Raw genomic sequence first — 21396 nt, 5'->3', positions numbered from 1 at the left:
ACCACTAGGCTACCTGCCCCCCTCCACTCTAACCACTAGGCTACCTACCCCCCTACACTCTAACCACTAGGCTACCTGCCATCCCTCCACTCTAACCACTAGGCTACCTACCCCCTCCACTCTAACCACTAGGCTACCTGCCATCCCTCCACTCTAACCACTAGGCTACCTGCCACCCTCCACTCTAACCACTAGGCTACCTGCCACCCCTCCACTCTAACCACTAGGCTACCTGCCCCCCTCCACTCTAACCACTAGGCTACCTGCCATCCCTCCACTCTAACCACTAGGCTACCTGCCCCCCCTCCACTCTAACCACTAGGCTACCTGCCATCCCTCCACTCTAACCACTAGGCTACCTGCCACCCTCCACTCTAACCACTAGGCTACCTGCCATCCCTCCACTCTAACCACTAGGCTACCTACCCCCCTACACTCTAACCACTAGGCTACCTGCCATCCCTCCACTCTAACCACTAGGCTACCTGCCATCCCTCCACTCTAACCACTAGGCTACCTGCCATCCCTCCACTCTAACCACTAGGCTACCTGCCATCCCTCCACTCTAACCACTAGGCTACCTGCCACCCCTCCACTCTAACCACTAGGCTACCTACCCCCCCTCCACTCTAACCACTAGGCTACCTACCACCCTCCACTCTAACCACTAGGCTACCTGCCATCCCCTCCACTCTAACCACTAGACTACCTGCCATCCCTCCACTCTAACCACTAGGCTACCTGCCATCCCTCCACTCTAACCACTAGGCTACCGCCACCCCTCCACTCTAACCACTAGACTACCTGCCCCCCTCCACTCTAACCACTAGGCTACCTGCCCTCCCTCCACTCTAACCACTAGGCTACCTGCCATCCCTCCACTCTAACCACTAGGCTACCTACCCCCCCTACACTCTAACCACTAGGCTACCTGCCATCCCTCCACTCTAACCACTAGGCTACCTACCCCCCTACACTCTAACCACTAGGCTACCTACCCCCTCCACTCTAACCACTAGGCTACCTACCCCCCTCCACTCTAACCACTAGGCTACCTGCCACCCCTCCACTCTAACCACTAGGCTACCTACCCCCCCTCCACTCTAACCACTAGGCTACCTGCCCCCCCCTCCACTCTAACCACTAGGCTACCTACCCCCTCCACTCTAACCACTAGGCTACCTGCCATCCCTCCACTCTAACCACTAGGCTACCTACCCCCTCCACTCTAACCACTAGGCTACCTACCCCCCTCCACTCTAACCACTAGGCTACCTACCACCCCTCCACTCTAACCACTAGGCTACCTACCCCCCCCTCCACTCTAACCACTAGGTTACCTGCCCCCCCTCCACTCTAACCACTAGGCTACCTGCCCCCCCTACACTCTAACCACTAGGCTACCTGCCTCCCTCCACTCTAACCACTAGGCTACCTGCCCCCCTCCACTCTAACCACTAGGCTACCTACCATCCCTCTACTCTAACCACTAGGCTACCTGCCATCCCTCCACTCTAACCACTAGGCTACCTACCCCCCTTACACTCTAACCACTAGGCTACCTACCATCCCTCCACTCTAACCACTAGGCTACCTACCCCCCCTCCACTCTAACCACTAGGCTACCTGCCATCCCTCCACTCTAACCACTAGGCTACCTGCCATCCCTCCACTCTAACCACTAGGCTACCTGCCTCCCTCCACTCTAACCACTAGGCTACCTGCCATCCCTCCACTCTAACCACTAGGCTACCTGCCCCCCCCTACACTCTAACCATTAGGCTACCTACCCCCCCCTACACTCTAACCACTAGGCTACCTACCCCCCTACACTCTAACCACTAGGCTACCTGCCATCCCTCCACTCTAACCACTAGGCTACCTACCCCCCCTCCACTCTAACCACTAGGTTACCTGCCCCCCCCTCCACTCTAACCACTAGGCTACCTGCCATCCCTCCACTCTAACCACAAGGCTACCTGCCCCCTCCACTCTAACCACTAGGCTACCTACCCCCCCTACACTCTAACCACTAGGCTACCTACCCCCTCCACTCTAACCACTAGGCTACCTACCACCCCTCCACTCTAACCACTAGGCTACCTACCCCCCTCCACTCTAACCACTAGGCTACCTACCATCCCTCCACTCTAACCACTAGGCTACCTGCCACCCCTCCACTCTAACCACTAGGCTACCTGCCATCCCTCCACTCTAACCACTAGGCTACCTGCCATCCCTCCACTCTAACCACTAGGCTACCTGCCATCCCTCCACTCTAACCACTAGGCTACCTACCCCCCCTCCACTCTAACCACTAGGCTACCTACCACCCTCCACTCTAACCACTAGGCTACCTGCCATCCCTCCACTCTAACCACTAGGCTACCTGCCATCCCTCCACTCTAACCACTAGGCTACCTACCCCCCCTCCACTCTAACCACTAGGTTACCTGCCATCCCTCCACTCTAACCACTAGACTACCTGCCATCCCTCCACTCTAACCACTAGGCTACCTGCCCCCCCCTACACTCTAACCACTAGACTACCTGCCATCCCTCCACTCTAACCACTAGGCTACCTGCCCCCCCCTCCACTCTAACCACTAGGCTACCTACCCCCCTCCACTCTAACCACTAGGCTACCTGCCATCCCTCCACTCTAACCACTAGGTTACCTGCCCCCCCTCCACTCTAACCACTAGGCTACCTGCCATCCCTCCACTCTAACCACTAGACTACCTGCCATCCCTCCACTCTAACCACTAGGCTACCTACCCCCCCCTCCACTCTAACCACTAGGTTACCTGCCCCCCCCCCCCACACTCTAACCACTAGGCTACCTACCCCCTCCCCTACACTCTAACCACTAGGCTACCTACCCCCCTCCACTCTAACCACTAGGCTACCTACCCCCCTCCACTCTAACCACTAGGTTACCTGCCCCCCCTCCACTCTAACCACTAGGTTACCTACCCCCCCCTACACTCTAACCACTAGACTACCTGCCATCCCTCCACTCTAACCACTAGGCTACCTGCCATCCCTCCACTCTAACCACTAGGCTACCTACCCCCCCCTCCACTCTAACCACTAGGCTACCTACCCCCCCTCTACACTCTAACCACTAGGCTACCTGCCATCCCTCCACTCTAACCACTAGGCTACCTGCCATCCCTCCACTCTAACCACTAGGCTACCTGCCATCCCTCCACTCTAACCACTAGGCTACCTACCCCCCCCTCCACTCTAACCACTAGACTACCTGCCATCCCTCCACTCTAACCACTGGACTACCTGCCATCCCTCCACTCTAACCACTAGGCTACCTGCCATCCCTCCACTCTAACCACTAGGCTACCTGCCATCCCTCCACTCTAACCACTAGGCTACCTACCCCCCTCCACTCTAACCACTAGGCTACCTACCCCCCCTCACACTCTAACCACTAGACTACCTGCCATCCCTCCACTCTAACCACTAGGCTACCTGCCCCCCTTCCACTCTAACCACTAGGCTACCTACCCCCCTACACTCTAACCACTAGGCTACCTACCCCCCCTACACTCTAACCACTAGGCTACCTGCCATCCCTCCACTCTAACCACTAGGCTACCTACCCCCCCTCCACTCTAACCACTAGGTTACCTGCCCCCCCCTCCACTCTAACCACTAGGCTACCTACACTCTAACCACTAGGCTACCTACACTCTAACCACTAGGCTACCTACCCCCCTACACTCTAACCACTAGGCTACCTGCCATCCCTCCACTCTAACCACTAGGCTACCTACCCCCTCCACTCTAACCACTAGGTTACCTGCCCCCCCTCCACTCTAACCACTAGGCTACCTACACTCTAACCACTAGGCTACCTACCCCCCCCTACACTCTAACCACTAGGCTACCTACCCCCCCACACTCTAACCACTAGGCTACCTACCCCCCTCCACTCTAACCACTAGGCTACCTACCATCCCTCCACTCTAACCACTAGGCTACCTACCCCCCCTACACTCTAACCACTAGGCTACCTACCCCCCTCCACTCTAACCACTAGGTTACCTGCCCCCCCCTACACTCTAACCACTAGGCTACCTACCATCCCTCTACTCTAACCACTAGGCTACCTGCCATCCCTCCACTCTAACCACTAGGCTACCTACCCCCCTCCACTCTAACCACTAGGTTACCTGCCCCCCCCCCACACTCTAACCACTAGGCTACCTACCATCCCTCTACTCTAACCACTAGGCTACCTGCCATCCCTCCACTCTAACCACTAGGTTACCTGCCCCCCCCCACTCTAACCACTAGGCTACCTGCCATCCCTCCACTCTAACCACTAGGTTACCTGCCCCCCCCTCCACTCTAACCACTAGGCTACCTGCCATCCCTCCACTCTAACCACTAGGCTACCTGCCATCCCTCCACTCTAACCACTAGGCTACCTACCCCCCTACACTCTAACCACTAGGCTACCTGCCATCCCTCCACTCTAACCACTAGGCTACCTGCCCCCCCCCCACACTCTAACCATTAGGCTACCTACCCCCCTACACTCTAACCACTAGGCTACCTACCCCCCCTACACTCTAACCACTAGGCTACCTGCCATCCCTCCACTCTAACCACTAGGCTACCTACCCCCCCTCCACTCTAACCACTAGGCTACCTACCCCCCTCCACTCTAACCACTAGGCTACCTACCACCCCTCCACTCTAACCACTAGGCTACCTCCCCCTCCACTCTAACCACTAGGCTACCTGCCATCCCTCCACTCTAACCACTAGGCTACCTGCCATCCCTCCACTCTAACCACTAGGCTACCTGCCATCCCTCCACTCTAACCACTAGGTTACCTGCCATCCCTCCACTCTAACCACTAGACTACCTGCCATCCCTCCACTCTAACCACTAGGCTACCTACCCCCCCTCCACCCTAACCACTAGACTACCTGCCATCCCTCCACTCTAACCACTAGGCTACCTGCCCCCCTTGTTCAGTGTGCCTCAGGCTGTGGAAGGCAAATGCATATTTGGCTGCAAGAGGAGCTATATATTTATTAAGGATCCCCAAGAGGAGCCGTTGCTCCTTCACCATGAGTATTTGTTTTTCCTCTGGATTTAACAAGTTCACATTTGGAATAAATGTGTTCATTTCTGTGAATAAAGGAATATTTATCCCAGTAAAGGAGAAAGTGTCATCTCTGTTTCTACCTTCGTTCAGCTCCTCTTTGGGTAGCCATGTCTTTTATGTCTGCCGGTTTCTATTGCCAATTGGTGGGCACTCAGCCTGTACTTGGTAAGTCTCTGTCTCTCTCTGTCAGTCTCTGTCAGCCTGTACTTGGTAAGTCTCTGTCTCTCTCTGTCTCTCTCTGTCAGTCTCTGTCTCTCTCTGTCAGTCTCTGTCAGCCTGTACTTGGTAAGTCTCTGTCTCTCTCTGTCAGTCTCTGTCTCTCTCTGTCAGTCTCTGTCAGTCTCTGTCTCTCTCTGTCAGTCTCTGTCAGTCTCTGTCAGTCTCTGTCTCTCTCTGTCAGTCTCTGTCTCTCTCTGTCAGTCTCTGTCAGTCTCTGTCTCTCTCTGTCAGTCTCTGTCTCTGTCAGTCTCTGTCAGTCTCTGTCAGTCTCTGTCAGTCTCTGTCTCTCTCTGTCAGCCAGTACTTGGTAAGTCTCTGTCTCTCTCTGTCAGTCTCTGTCTCTCTCTGTCAGTCTCTGTCTCTCTCTGTCAGTCTCTGTCTCTCTCTGTCTCTCTCTGTCAGTCTCTGTCTCTCTCTGTCAGCCAGTACTTGGTAAGTCTCTGTCTCTCTCTGTCAGTCTCTGTCTCTCTCTGTCAGTCTCTGTCTCTCTCTGTCTCTCTCTGTCTCTCTCTGTCTCTCTCTGTCAGTCTCTGTCTCTCTCTGTCAGTCTCTGTCTCTCTCTGTCTCTCTCTGTCAGTCTCTGTCAGCCTGTACTTGGTAAGTCTCTGTCTCTCTCTGTCAGTCTCTGTCTCTCTCTGTCAGTCTCTGTCTCTCTCTGTCAGTCTCTGTCTCTCTCTGTCTCTCTCTGTCAGCCAGTACTTGGTAAGTCTCTGTCTCTCTCTGTCAGTCTCTGTCTCTCTCTGTCAGTCTCTGTCTCTCTCTGTCAGTCTCTGTCTCTCTCTGTCAGTCTCTGTCTCTCTCTGTCTCTCTCTGTCTCTCTCTGTCAGTCTCTGTCTCTCTCTGTCAGTCTCTGTCTCTCTCTGTCAGTCTCTGTCTCTCTCTGTCAGTCTCTGTCTCTCTCTGTCAGTCTCTGTCTCTCTCTGTCAGTCTCTGTCTCTCTCTGTCAGTCTCTGTCTCTCTCTGTCTCTCTCTGTCAGTCTCTGTCTCTCTCTGTCTCTCTCTGTCAGTCTCTGTCTCTCTCTGTCAGTCTCTGTCAGTCTCTGTCAGTCTCTGTCTCTCTCTGTCAGCCAGTACTTGGTAAGTCTCTGTCTCTCTCTGTCAGCCAGTACTTGGTAAGTCTCTGTCTCTCTCTGTCAGTCTCTGTCAGTCTCTGTCTCTCTCTGTCAGCCTGTACTTGGTAAGTCTCTGTGACTCTCTGTCAGTCTCTGTCTCTCTCTGTCAGTCTCTGTCAGTCTCTGTCTCTCTCTGTCAGTCTCTGTCAGTCTCTGTCTCTCTCTGTCTCTCTCTGTCTCTCTCTGTCTCTCTCTGTCAGTCTCTGTCTCTCTCTGTCAGTCTCTGTCTCTCTCTGTCAGTCTCTGTCTCTCTCTGTCAGTCTCTGTCTCTCTCTGTCAGCCAGTACTTGGTAAGGATCTGTCTCTGCTTCGTATCTCTGACAGAGTAGAGATAATCAGCCAATTCATATTCTCTGTTTAAGGCCAGATAGCAATTTAGTCGGCTTTGAGATGTATTTTTCTTTCAATATTGTAAACATTAGTCCCACCACCAGCTGACTGAGAGGGCTCGTTTCTGGGCTCAGCTCTTGGGTTTGAAGTGCTTTAAATTGGAGACTTGAATTCAGGTGTAGCTAAACATTTTGATATTTTTTTGTATTTGAATTACCTCTTTGTCTCTCTGTGTGTCTCTCTGTGTGTCTGTCTCTCTCTCTCTGTCTGTCCTGTCCGCCTGTCCGTCTGTCCGTCTCTCTCTCTCTCTCTCTCTCTGTCTAGGAGAAGAGCCAGGTTCTGTGTGTAACAGTATTGTTGGGGCTGACCTACAGTGATAACTCTCTGGTGAAGGCTGCTGCAGTCAGAGCTCTGGGAGTCTACATTCTGTTCCCGTGTCTACGAGAGGTACATACCCACTGTAGACTGGTCTCACCACTAGACCAGACAGGCCACATCCCACTGTAGACTGGTCTCACCACTAGACCAGACAGGCCACATCCCACTGTAGACTGGTCTCACCACTAGACCAGACAGGCCACATCCCACTGTAGACTGGTCTCACCACTAGACCAGACAGGCCACATCCCACTGTAGACTGGTCTCACCACTAGACCAGACAGGCCACATCCCACTGTAGACTGGTCTCACCACTAGACCAGACAGGCCACATCCCACTGTAGACTGGTCTCACCACTAGACCAGACAGGCCACATCCCACTGTAGACTGGTCTCACCACTAGACAGGACACATCCCACTGTAGACTGGTCTCACCACTAGACAGGACACATCCCACTGTAGACTGGTCTCACCACTAGACAGGCCACATCCCACTGTAGACTGGTCTCACCACTAGACAGGCCACATCCCACTGTAGACTGGTCTCACCACTAGACAGGCCACATCCCACTGTAGACTGGTCTCACCACTAGACAGGACACATCCCACTGTAGACTGGTCTCACCACTAGACAGGCCACATCCCACTGTAGACTGGTCTCACCACTAGACAGGCCACATCCCACTGTAGACTGGTCTCACCACTAGACCAGACAGGCCACATCCCACTGTAGACTGGTCTCACCACTAGACCAGACAGGCCACATCCCACTGTAGACTGGTCTCACCACTAGACAGGCCACATCCCACTGTAGACTGGTCTCACCACTAGACAGGCCACATCCCACTGTAGACTGGTCTCACCACTAGACAGGCCACATCCCACTGTAGACTGGTCTCACCACTAGACAGGACACATCCCACTGTAGACTGGTCTCACCACTAGACAGGACACATCCCACTGTAGACTGGTCTCACCACTAGACAGGCCACATCCCACTGTAGACTGGTCTCACCACTAGACCAGACAGGCCACATCCCACTGTAGACTGGTCTCACCACTAGACAGGCCACATCCCACTGTAGACTGGTCTCACCACTAGACAGGACACATCCCACTGTAGACTGGTCTCACCACTAGACAGGACACATCCCACTGTAGACTGGTCTCACCACTAGACAGGACACATCCCACTGTAGACTGGTCTCACCACTAGACAGGACACATCCCACTGTAGACTGGTCTCGCCACTAGACAGGCCACATCCCACTGTAGACTGGTCTCACCACTAGACAGGCCACATCCCACTGTAGACTGGTCTCACCACTAGACAGGCCACATCCCACTGTAGACTGGTCTCACCACTAGACAGGCCACATCCCACTGTAGACTGGTCTCACCACTAGACAGGCCACATCCCACTGTAGACTGGTCTCACCACTAGACAGGCCACATCCCACTGTAGACTGGTCTCACCACTAGACCAGACAGGCCACATCCCACTGTAGACTGGTCTCACCACTAGACAGGACACATCCCACTGTAGACTGGTCTCACCACTAGACAGGACACATCCCACTGTAGACTGGTCTCACCACTAGACAGGCCACATCCCACTGTAGACTGGTCTCACCACTAGACAGGACACATCCCACTGTAGACTGGTCTCACCACTAGACAGGACACATCCCACTGTAGACTGGTCTCACCACTAGACAGGACACATCCCACTGTAGACTGGTCTCGCCACTAGACAGGCCACATCCCACTGTAGACTGGTCTCACCACTAGACCAGACAGGCCACATCCCACTGTAGACTGGTCTCGCCACTAGACAGGCCACATCCCACTGTAGACTGGTCTCACCACTAGACAGGACACATCCCACTGTAGACTGGTCTCACCACTAGACAGGCCACATCCCACTGTAGACTGGTCTCACCACTAGACCAGACAGGCCACATCCCACTGTAGACTGGTCTCACCACTAGACAGGACACATCCCACTGTAGACTGGTCTCACCACTAGACCAGACAGGCCACATCCCACTGTAGACTGGTCTCACCACTAGACAGGACACATCCCACTGTAGACTGGTCTCGCCACTAGACAGGCCACATCCCACTGTAGACTGGTCTCACCACTAGACAGGACACATCCCACTGTAGACTGGTCTCACCACTAGACAGGCCACATCCCACTGTAGACTGGTCTCACCACTAGACCAGACAGGCCACATCCCACTGTAGACTGGTCTCACCACTAGACAGGACACATCCCACTGTAGACTGGTCTCACCACTAGACAGGCCACATCCCACTGTAGACTGGTCTCACCACTAGACAGGACACATCCCACTGTAGACTGGTCTCACCACTAGACCAGACAGGCCACATCCCACTGTAGACTGGTCTCACCACTAGACAGGCCACATCCCACTGTAGACTGGTCTCACCACTAGACCAGACAGGACACATCCCACTGTAGACTGGGCTCACCACTAGACAGGCCACATCCCACTGTAGACTGGTCTCACCACTGTTAATAACACCCAGCTGGTTCAGCTAGTCAGGGTGGTGGTGAGTCTGTTTATAACACCCAGCTGGTTCAGCTAGTCAGGGTGGTGGTGGTGAGTCTGTTTATAACACCCAGCTGGTTCAGCTAGTCAGGGTGGTGGTGAGTCTGTTTATAACACCCAGCTGGTTCAGCTAGTCAGGGTGGTGGTGGTGAGTCTGTTTATAACACCCAGCTGGTTCAGCTAGTCAGGGTGGTGGTGGTGAGTCTGTTTATAACACCCAGCTGGTTCAGCTAGTCAGGGTGGTGAGTCTGTTTATAACACCCAGCTGGTTCAGCTAGTCAGGGTGGTGGTGGTGAGTCTGTTTATAACACCCAGCTGGTTCAGCTAGTCAGGGTGGTGGTGAGTCTGTTTATAACACCCAGCTGGTTCAGCTAGTCAGGGTGGTGGTGGTGAGTCTGTTTATAACACCCAGCTGGTTCAGCTAGTCAGGGTGGTGGTGAGTCTGTTTATAACACCCAGCTGGTTCAGCTAGTCAGGGTGGTGGTGGTGAGTCTGTTTATAACACCCAGCTGGTTCAGCTAGTCAGGGTGGTGGTGAGTCTGTTTATAACACCCAGCTGGTTCAGCTAGTCAGGGTGGTGGTGAGTCTGTTTATAACACCCAGCTGGTTCAGCTAGTCAGGGTGGTGGTGGTGAGTCTGTTTATAACACCCAGCTGGTTCAGCTAGTCAGGGTGGTGGTGAGTCTGTTTATAACACCCAGCTGGTTCAGCTAGTCAGGGTGGTGGTGAGTCTGTTTATAACACCCAGCTGGTTCAGCTAGTCAGGGTGGTGGTGAGTCTGTTTATAACACCCAGCTGGTTCAGCTAGTCAGGGTGGTGGTGAGTCTGTTTATAACACCCAGCTGGTTCAGCTAGTCAGGGTGGTGGTGGTGAGTCTGTTTATAACACCCAGCTGGTTCAGCTAGTCAGGGTGGTGGTGGTGAGTCTGTTTATAACACCCAGCTGGTTCAGCTAGTCAGGGTAGTGGTGAGTCTGTTTATAACACCCAGCTGGTTCAGCTAGTCAGGGTGGTGGTGAGTCTGTTTATAACACCCAGCTGGTTCAGCTAGTCAGGGTGGTGGTGAGTCTGTTTATAACACCCAGCTGGTTCAGCTAGTCAGGGTGGTGGTGAGTCTGTTTATAACACCCAGCTGGTTCAGCTAGTCAGGGTGGTGGTGGTGAGTCTGTTTATAACACCCAGCTGGTTCAGCTAGTCAGGGTGGTGGTGAGTCTGTTTATAACACCCAGCTGGTTCAGCTAGTCAGGGTGGTGGTGGTGAGTCTGTTTATAACACCCAGCTGGTTCAGCTAGTCAGGGTGGTGGTGGTGAGTCTGTTTATAACACCCAGCTGGTTCAGCTAGTCAGGGTGGTGGTGAGTCTGTTTATAACACCCAGCTGGTTCAGCTAGTCAGGGTGGTGGTGGTGAGTCTGTTTATAACACCCAGCTGGTTCAGCTAGTCAGGGTGGTGGTGAGTCTGTTTATAACACCCAGCTGGTTCAGCTAGTCAGGGTGGTGGTGGTGAGTCTGTTTATAACACCCAGCTGGTTCAGCTAGTCAGGGTGGTGGTGAGTCTGTTTATAACACCCAGCTGGTTCAGCTAGTCAGGGTGGTGGTGGTGAGTCTGTTTATAACACCCAGCTGGTTCAGCTAGTCAGGGTGGTGGTGAGTCTGTTTATAACACCCAGCTGGTTCAGCTAGTCAGGGTGGTGGTGAGTCTGTTTATAACACCCAGCTGGTTCAGCTAGTCAGGGTGGTGGTGGTGAGTCTGTTTATAACACCCAGCTGGTTCAGCTAGTCAGGGTGGTGGTGAGTCTGTTTATAACACCCAGCTGGTTCAGCTAGTCAGGGTGGTGGTGAGTCTGTTTATAACACCCAGCTGGTTCAGCTAGTCAGGGTGGTGGTGAGTCTGTTTATAACACCCAGCTGGTTCAGCTAGTCAGGGTGGTGGTGAGTCTGTTTATAACACCCAGCTGGTTCAGCTAGTCAGGGTGGTGGTGGTGAGTCTGTTTATAACACCCAGCTGGTTCAGCTAGTCAGGGTGGTGGTGGTGAGTCTGTTTATAACACCCAGCTGGTTCAGCTAGTCAGGGTAGTGGTGAGTCTGTTTATAACACCCAGCTGGTTCAGCTAGTCAGGGTGGTGGTGAGTCTGTTTATAACACCCAGCTGGTTCAGCTAGTCAGGGTGGTGGTGAGTCTGTTTATAACACCCAGCTGGTTCAGCTAGTCAGGGTGGTGGTGAGTCTGTTTATAACACCCAGCTGGTTCAGCTAGTCAGGGTGGTGGTGGTGAGTCTGTTTATAACACCCAGCTGGTTCAGCTAGTCAGGGTGGTGGTGAGTCTGTTTATAACACCCAGCTGGTTCAGCTAGTCAGGGTGATGATGATGATGATGATGATTAGTCTGCTAGAGTAGAGGAAGGATCTCTGCTGTACAGGAAGTGACATCATGTCTCTACAGGATGTGATGTTTGTAGCAGACACGGCCAATGCCATCCTGACAGCCCTGGACGACCGCTCACCCAATGTCCGCTCCAAGGCCGCCTGGTCGCTAGGCAACCTCACCGACACACTCATCGTCAACATGTGAGAGACCGCGCACACACACAAACTGTCAATGTGGACAACCCATCAGCTTGCCCGTCTATTAATTTTCTCTCGCTCTCTCTCCTGTCCCTCTCTCCCTTCTCCCCGCTCTCCCTCGCTCTCTCCTCTCTATCCCTCGCTCTCTCCCCTGTCCCTGTCCCCCCTCTCCCCTGTCCCCTCTCTCTCCTGTCCCTCTCTCCCTTCTCCCCTCTCCCCCTCGCTCTCTCCTCTCTCTACCCCTCGCTTTCTCCTCTCTCTTCCCCTCTCCCTCTCCCTCTCCTCTCCCTCTCTCTCCCCCTCGCTCTCTCCCCTCTCCCCCTCGCTCTCTCCCCTCTCCCCTTCGCTCTCTCCTCTCTCTACCCCTCGCTTTCTCCTCTCTCTTCCCCTCTCCCTCTCCTCTCCCTCCCTCTCTCTACTCCTCGCTCTCTCCCCTCTACCCCTCGCTCTCTCCTCTTCCCCCCTCCCTCTCCTCCCTCCCCCTCTCCTCTCTCTCCTCCCTCTCCTCTTCCCCCTGCGCTCCCCCCCTCTCCTCTCTCTCCTCCCTCTCCTCTTCCCCCTGCGCTCCCTCCCTCTCCTCTCCCTCTCCTCTTCCCCCCTGCGCTCCCTCCCTCTCCTCTCCCTCTCCCTCCTCCTCCCTCTCCCTCCTCCCTCTCCTCTCCCTCTCCTCTCCCTCTCCTCCCTCCCTCCTCCTCCCCCTCTCCTTCTCCTCCCTCCCCCCACTCCTCCCTCTCCTCCTCCCTCCCTCCCTCCCCTCCCCCTGCCTCTCCTCCCTCCCCACTCCTCCCTCTCCTCCTTCCCCACTCCTCCCTCTCCTCCTTCCCCACTCCTCCCTCTCCTCCCTCTCTCTCTCTCCTCCCTCTCTCCTCCTCTCAGGGAATGTGTTGGGGAGGTCTTCCAGGAGGAGCTGTCTGATATGTTAGTGCTCCAGATGCTGCAGTCAGCCACCAAGGCTGCTTTTGACAAGGACAGGGTGAGAACACACACCACTACAGAGCATTCAGAAAGTATTCAGACCTCTTGACTTGTTCCACATTTTGTTACGTTACAGCCTTATTCTAAAATGGATTAAATCGGGGTTTTTTCATCGTCAATCTAGAAAGTTTTGGAAGGCTATTAAGTCTGTCTGGTAATGTTAATGAATTACTGTCTTGTGTTTTGAAGGACTCTGTTGCTGTATATGACACAACTGAAAAGCTGAATTGTTTCAATGAGCAAGTTGTATCATCTGGTAGGCTGTTTGATTCAGTATCCTCTGTCTCTGTACAACCCTGTGTGGATGAACCAGTGAGAGCTGGTCTAACTGGTCCCCTCTTATTCACTATTTACAGTGGAAGTTGGAAGTTTACATACGCTTAGGTTGGAGTCATAAATACTCGTTTTTCAACCACTCCACAAATGTCTTATTATCAAACTATAGTTTTGCCCAGTCGGTTAGGGCATCTACTTTCTGCATGACACAGGTCATTTTTCCAACAATTGTTTACAGACAGATTATTTTAATTATAATTCACTGTATCACAATTCCAGTGGGTCAGAAGTTTACATACACTAAGTTGACTGTGCCTTTAAACAGCTTGGAAAATTCCAGAAAATGATGTCATGGCTTTAGAAGCTTCTGATTTGGCTAATTGACATAATTTGAGTCAATTGGAGGTGTACCTGTGGATGTATTTCAAGGCCTACCTTCAAACTCAGTGCCTCTGCTTGACATCAAGGGCAAATCAAAAGAAATCAGCCAAGACCTCAGAAAAAACATGGTGGAGCTCCACAAGTCTGGTTCATCCTTGGGAGGAATTTCCAAACGCCTGAAGGTACCACGTTCATCTGTACAAACAGTAGTACGCAAGTATAAACACCTTGGGACCATGCAGCCGTCATACCGCTCAGGAAGGAGACAAGTTCTGTCTCCTAGAGATTAATGTACTTTGGTGCGAAAAGTGCAAATCAATCCCAGAACAACAGCAAAGGACCTTGTGAAGATGCTGGAGGAAACAGGTACAAAAGTATCCACATCCACAGTAAAACAAGTCCTATATTGACATAACCTGAAAGGCCGCTCAGCAAGGAAGAAGCCACTGCTCCAAAACCGCAATAAAAAAGCCAGACTACGGTTTGCAACTGCACATGGGGACAAAGACCGTACTTTTTGGAGAAATGTCCTCTGGTCTGATGAAACAAAAATAGAACTGTTTGGCCATAATGATTATAGTTATGTTTGGAGGAAAAAGGGTGAGGCTTGCAAGCCGAAGAACACCATCCCAACCGTGAAGCACGGGGGTGGCAGCATCATGTTGTGGGGGTGTTTTGCTGCAGGAGGGACTGGTGCACTTCACAAAATAGATGGCATCATGAGGGAGGAAAATTTGGAGGATATATTGAAGCAACATCTCAAGACATCAGTGAGGAAGTTAAAGCTTGGTCGCAAATGGGTCTTCCAAATGGACAATGACCCCAAGCATACTTCCAAAGTTGTGGCAAAATGGCTTAAGGACAACAAAGTCAAGGTATTGGAGTGGCCATGACAAAGCGCTGACCTCAATCATATAAAAAATCTGTGGGCAGAACTGAAAAAGCATGCGAGCAAGGAGGCCTACAAACCTGACTCAGATACACCAGCTCTGTCAGGAGGAATTTGCCAAAATTCACCCAACTTATTGTGGGAAGGTTGCGGAAGGCTACCCGAAACGTTTGACCCAAGTTAAACAATTTGAAGGCACCACATGTCTCACCACATTCCAGAGTACAGATATCTCTCTCTTCACCTGCAGCACTCTGGGTCTGGTTGAGGGAGTGTTGTTGTGCTGGACTGTTGTCTGGGTCTGGTGAAGGGGGTGTTGTTGTGCTGGACTGTTGTCTGGTTGAGGGGGTGTTGTTGTCTGGGTCTGGTTGAGGGGGTGTTGTTGTGTTGTCTGGGTCTGGTTAAGGGGGTGTTGTTGTGCTGGACTGTTGTCTGGGTCTGGTTGAGGGGGTGTTGTGCTGGACTGTTGTCTGGGTCTGGTTGAGAGGGTGTTGTGCTGGACTGTTGTCTGGGTCTGGTTAAGGGAGTGTTGTTGTACTGGACTGTTGTCTGGTCTGTTAAGGGGTGTGTTGTGCTGGACTGTTGTCTGGGTCTGGTTAAGGGGGTGCTGTTGTGCTGGACTGTTGTCTGGGTCTGGTTAAGGGGGTGTTGTTGTGCTGGACTGTTGTCTGGGTCTGGTTAAGGGGGTGTTGTTGTCTGGGTCTGGTTAAGGGGGTGTTGTTGTGCTGGACTGTTGTCTGGGTCTGGTTAAGGGGGTGTTGTTGTGCTGGACTGTTGTCTGGGTCTGGTTAGGGGTTGTTGTCTGGGTCTGGTTAAGGGGGTGTTGTTGTGCTGGACTGTTGTCTGGGTCTGGTTAAGGGGGTGTTGTTGTGCTGGACTGTTGTCTGGGTCTGGTTAGGGGTGTTGTTGTCTGGGTCTGGTTAAGGGGGTGTTGTTGTGCTGGACTGTTGTCTGGGTCTGGTTAAGGGGGGTGTTGTTGTGCTGGACTGTTGTCTGGGTCTGGTTAAGGGGGGTGTTGTTGTGCTGGACTGTTGTCTGGGTCTGGTTAAGGGGGTGCTGTTGTGCTGGACTGTTGTCTGGGTCTGGTTAAGGGGGTGTTGTTGTGCTGGACTGTTGTCTGGGTCTGGTTAAGGGGTGTTGTTGTGCTGGACTGTTGTCTGGGTCTGGTTAAGGGGGTGTTGTTGTGCTGGACTGTTGTCTGGGTCTGGTGAAGGGGGTGTTGTTGTGCTGGACTGTTGTCTGGGTCTGTTAAGGGGTGTTGTCTGGGTCTGGTTAAGGGGGTGCTGTTGTGCTGGACTGTTGTCTGGGTCTGGTGAAGGGGTGTTGTTGTGCTGGACTGTTGTCTGGGTCTGGTTAAGGGGGTGTTGTTGTGCTGGACTGTTGTCTGGGTCTGGTTAAGGGGTGTTGTTGTGCTGGACTGTTGTCTGGGTCTGGTTAAGGGGGTGTTGTTGTGCTGGACTGTTGTCTGGGTCTGGTTAAGGGGTGCTGTTGTGCTGGACTGTTGTCTGGGTCTGGTTAAGGGGGTGTTGTTGTGCTGGACTGTTGTCTGGGTCTGGTTGAGGGGGTGCTGTTGTCTGGACTGTTGTCTGGGTCTGGTTAAGGGGTGTTGTTGTGCTGGACTGTTGTCTGGGTCTGGTTAAGGGGGTGTTGTTGTGCTGGACTGTTGTCTGGGTCTGGTTAAGGGGGTGTTGTTGTGCTGGACTGTTGTCTGGTTTAAGGGGGTTGTTGTGCTGGACTGTTGTCTGGGTCTGGTTAAGGGGGTGTTGTTGTCTGGGTCTGGTTAAGGGGGTGTTGTTGTGCTGGACTGTTGTCTGGGTCTGGTTAAGGGGGTGCTGTTGTACTGGACTGTTGTCTGGGTCTGGTTAAGGGGGTGTTGTTGTGCTGGACTGTTGTCTGGGTCTGGTTAAGGGGGTGTTGTTGTGCTGGACTGTTGTCTGGGTCTGGTTGAGGGGGTGTTGTTGTCTGGGTCTGGTTAAGGGGGTGTTGTTGTGCTGGACTGTTGTCTGGGTCTGGTTGAGGGGGTGCTGTTGTACTGGACTATTTTTTTTTGGTGTTGACTGGAGTGTGTTCACCTGCTGGTCCAGCTCTACCTGTCTTACCTCCAGCTGGGTGAATTTATCCTTCATTTCAATGAGGGAGTAGTACTCTGTGATGGGGGCTTTGACACCTCTCACTTCACACGGCAGTGCTAAATGAAGTTGGAGCCATATCTGTTCTGTCTTAGCAAGCTTTGTAGTCTTAACTTAACTCAGTCCTTGTAAAATAGATTATTGTAATTTATTTTTCTTCTTGGCTTTAAAAGTAGCTTCAGACTAAATATTACTCATTACTTTTTGTTGTGCTTCTTTTGCCAGAGCATTTTCTGTATAGTCCTTGAGAATAACAATATTTGGTAGTAGGAATCCTTCCAGAAAATGTTGTCCAAAATCAGGTTTGGAGTTTTGATTTGGAGTGAAGGTTATGTTGTGGAGGGTAGTATCCTGTATATGTCCTGGTGACATAGTGTTGTGGAGGGTAGTATCCTGTATATGTCCTGGTGACATAGTGTTGTGGAGGGTAGTATCCTGTATATGTCCTGGTGACATAGTGTTGTGGAGGGTAGTATCCTGTATATGTCCTGGTGACATAGTGTTGTGGAGGGTAGTATCCTGTATATGTCCTGGTGACATAGTGTTGTGGAGGGTAGTATCCTGTATATGTCCTGGTGACATAGTGTTGTGGAGGGTAGTATCCTGTATATGTCCTGGTGACATAGTGTTGTGGAGGGTAGTATCCTGTATATGTCCTGGTGACATAGTGTTGTGGAGGGTAGTATCCTGTATATGTCCTGGTGACATAGTGTTGTGGAGGGTAGTATCCTGTATATGTCCTGGTGACATAGTGTTGTGGAGGGTAGTATCCTGTATATGTCCTGGTGACATAGTGTTGTGGAGGGTAGTATCCTGTATATGTCCTGGTGACATAGTGTTGTGGAGGGTAGTATCCTGTATATGTCCTGGTGACATAGTGTTGTGGAGGGTAGTATCCTGTATATGTCCTGGTGACATAGTGTTGTGGAGGGTAGCATCCTGTATATGTCCTGGTGACATAGTGTTGTGGAGGGTAGTATCCTGTATATGTCCTGGTGACATAGTGTTGTGGAGGGTAGTATCCTGTATATGTCCTGGTGACATAGTGTTGTGGAGGGTAGTATCCTGTATATGTCCTGGTGACATAGTTTATCTGACTCTAAATCTATCTTTGTGTAAAAACATGCTGAAAAATTCAGGAGCTCATCTGCTCATGACCTCTCATTCTCTCTCCTCTCTCTTCTCTCTCTCTCTCTCTCTCTCTCCTTCTCTCTCTCATCTCCCCTCTCTCTCTCTCTCTCTCTCTCTCTCTCTCTCTCTCTCTCTCTCTCTCTCTCTCTCTCTCTCTCTCTCTCTCTCTCTCTCTCTCTTCTCTCTCTCTCTTTTCTCTCTCTCCCTCCCCTCTCCCTCTCTCTCTCTCCTCCAGGTTAAGAGTAATGCGGTTCGTGCGTTGGGGAACCTGCTCCACTTCCTGTCTGCCAGTCAGCTGACCCGGCCAGGGTTCCAGCGCCCCCTAGAGGAGGCGGTCAGCGCGCTGGTCACCACGGTCCAATCAGAAGCAACGATGAAGGTCCGCTGGAATGCCTGCTACGCCCTGGGCAACGCCTTCAAGAACCCTGCCCTGCCACTCGGTACACACTGCCCTGACCCTCAGTTCACACTGCCCTGACCCTCAGTTCACACTGCCCTGACCCTCAGTTCACACTGCTCTCAGTTCACACTGCCCTGACCCTCAGTTCACACTGCTCTCAGTTCACACTGCCCTGACCCTCAGTTCACACTGCCCTGACCCTCAGTTCACACTGCCCTGACCCTCAGTTCACACTGCCCTCAGTTCACACTGCCCTGACCCTCAGTTCACACTGCCCTGACCCTCAGTTCACACTGCCCTGACCCTCAGTTCACACTGCTCTCAGTTCACACTGCTCTGACCCTCAGTTCACACTGCCCTGACCCTCAGTTCACACTGCCCTGACCCTCAGTTCACACTGCCCTGACCCTCAGTTCACACTGCTCTCAGTTCACACTGCCCTGACCCTCAGTTCACACTGCCCTGACCCTCAGTTCACACTGCCCTGACCCTCAGTTCACACTGCCCTGACCCTCAGTTCACACTGCCCTGACCCTCAGTTCACACTGCTCTCAGTTCACACTGCTCTGACCCTCAGTTCACACTGCCCTGACCCTCAGTTCACACTGCTCTGACCCTCAGTTCACACTGCTCTCAGTTCACACTGCCCTGACCCTCAGTTCACACTGCCCTGACCCTCAGTTCACACTGCCCTGACCCTCAGTTCACACTGCCCTGACCCTCAGTTCACACTGACTTTCTGTTGGCCTCAAAACCTTCACTCATTCGCTCTCTCGATCTCTCTCTCCAGATTCTGCTTCCTGGTCCGGCGACGCGTTTTCCGCCCTCTGCTGTGTTGTCACTTCCTGTCAGAACTTCAAGGTGCGCATCAAGTCTGCCGCTGCCCTCTCCGTCCCCACCTCCCGTCGTTGCTACGGCGACGCGGAGCGGTTCGGGCGCGTTTGGCGCTCACTGGCCGCGGCGTTGGAACACAGCGAGGAGACGCAGGACTTCCTGGAGTACCGCTACTGTTCCTCTCTCCGACACACACTCACACACACCCTCACACACCTGCTACGACTCAGCCAATCACAGGACATGCCCGCCCTGGGGATGTCGCTCGTCATGGAGGAGGGGAGGGGCTTCAAGGAACACCTGGTAAAATACCTGAGAGGGGAGGGAGGGACGGACGGAGGGAGAGGAGGAGGAGGAGGGACGGAGGGAGGGAGTGGAGAGACGGAAGGGGAGAGAGAGCGAAAGGGGGAGGAGAGAGTGAGGACTCTGGGAGAGACGCTGGAGAGACTGAGGAGTCTTTGTGTAGATGGGGAGGAAGAGGGTGATGAAGAGGAGAAGAGTGCGTTGGTGGTGGTGGTGGCATTTCTGGAGGATGTTCTGAGGAGCTGTGAGGAGCTGAAGGTCTCCCCCTCAGATTAACCTTTAACCCCCACACCGTAGCCCAACTCCTGTTCCCCCTCCTCATTCCCCTTCATGAATTTAGGAGCAGGATTTGCATCGTGGACAAGAGGGTGTAGTTTCCACCATATTCCTCACAACAGTCCGTTGTAATGAACGAGTGCCTAATTCAGGAAGGAACAGAACGGGACTGGTTCAGGAGAACGGGACTGGTTCAGGAGAACGGGACTGGTTCAGGAGAACGGGACTGGTTCAGGAGAACGGGACTGGTTCAGGAGAACGGGACTGGTTCAGGAGAACGGGACTGGTTCAGGAGAACGGGACTGGTTCAGGGGAACGGGACTGGTTCAGGAGAACGGGACTGGTTCAGGGGAACGGGACTGGTCCAGGAGAACGGGACAGACCGATGGTCTGTTTCCGGGTTTAGGTGTAGACGTGTCGACTGTGGAACGGTAAACTGTCACCATTCCACTGAACAGGTTTTATTCCACGTGAACAGTAATAAATAATTCATTCCTGATGTTAAAGCAGATGGACTGCCTTAATACCGCTAACACTGTTCTTATTAGTACTACTGCTGTTATTACAGTACTATAAGGGATAACTCTGCTATTATAGAATTACAGTGCTATTATTACTGTTATATTACAATTATTTTGGTGTAGAAGTTGATTTACAGTACTATTATTAGTTATATGATTACTATTATTAGTTATATGACTACAGTACTATTATTGGTTATATGATTACAGTACTATTATTAGTTATATGACTACAGTACTATTATTAGTTATATGACTACAGTACTATTATTAGTTATATGACTACAGTACTATTATTAGTTATATGACTACAGTACTATTATTAGTTATATGACTACAGTACTATTATTAGTTATATGACTACAGTACTATTATTAGTTATATGACTACAGTACTATTATTAGTTATATGACTACTATTATTAGTTATGACTACAGTACTATTATTAGTTATATGATTACAGTACTATTATTAGTTATATGACTACTATTATTAGTTATATGACTACAGTACTATTATTAGTTATATGACTACAGTACTATTATTAGTTATATGACTACAGTACTAGCGCATTATTGTAATATCTTCTGTGTGTTTATCAATAAACTGGACCAGCGGGCGCTAGCCTCTCTTCCTGATCCCGTATCTGTGTTATTGATGGTCAATCAACTGGACCAGCGGGCGCTAGCCTCTCTTCCTGATCCGTGTTATTGATGGCCAATAGTCTGGACCAGCGGGCGCTAGCCTCTCTTCCTGATCCGTGTTATTGATGGCCAATAGTCTGGACCAGCGGGCGCTAGCCTCTCTTCCTGATCCGTGTTATTGATGGCCAATAGTCTGGACCAGCGGGCGCTAGCCTCTCTTCCTGATCCGTGTTATTGATGGCCAATAGTCTGGACCAGCGGGCGCTAGCCTCTCTTCCTGATCCGTGTTATTGATGGCCAATAGTCTGGACCAGCGGGC

At 52.0% G+C, this 21396-nt stretch overlaps 1 protein-coding gene across 4 annotated transcripts in view; it reads left to right on the top strand.

Moving 5' to 3' along the window:
• The window catches only part of heatr6 (HEAT repeat containing 6), a 77367-nt gene extending 56296 nt beyond the window's left edge, over nt 1–21071 (top strand). For 3 of the 4 annotated variants that reach the window (XM_045717487.1, XM_045717488.1, XM_045717489.1), the window contains 5 exons: nt 7127–7249; nt 12197–12321; nt 13195–13291; nt 18335–18539; nt 19290–21071. In XM_045717487.1, coding sequence (XP_045573443.1) covers nt 7127–7249; nt 12197–12321; nt 13195–13291; nt 18335–18539; nt 19290–19912 — 1173 coding nt within the window. In that variant the 3' untranslated portion in view covers nt 19913–21071. The remainder of the gene's footprint in view (nt 1–7126; nt 7250–12196; nt 12322–13194; nt 13292–18334; nt 18540–19289) is intronic. The other variant, XR_006769705.1, reaches the window with a different exon arrangement.
• Nucleotides 21072–21396: the final 325 nt, after the last annotated feature.

This window comes from Salmo salar, chromosome ssa04, assembly GCF_905237065.1.
Source record: "Salmo salar chromosome ssa04, Ssal_v3.1, whole genome shotgun sequence".
NCBI classification, from domain to species: Eukaryota; Metazoa; Chordata; class Actinopteri; order Salmoniformes; family Salmonidae; genus Salmo; species Salmo salar.
This window is presented reverse-complemented; position numbering and strand designations above follow the sequence as displayed.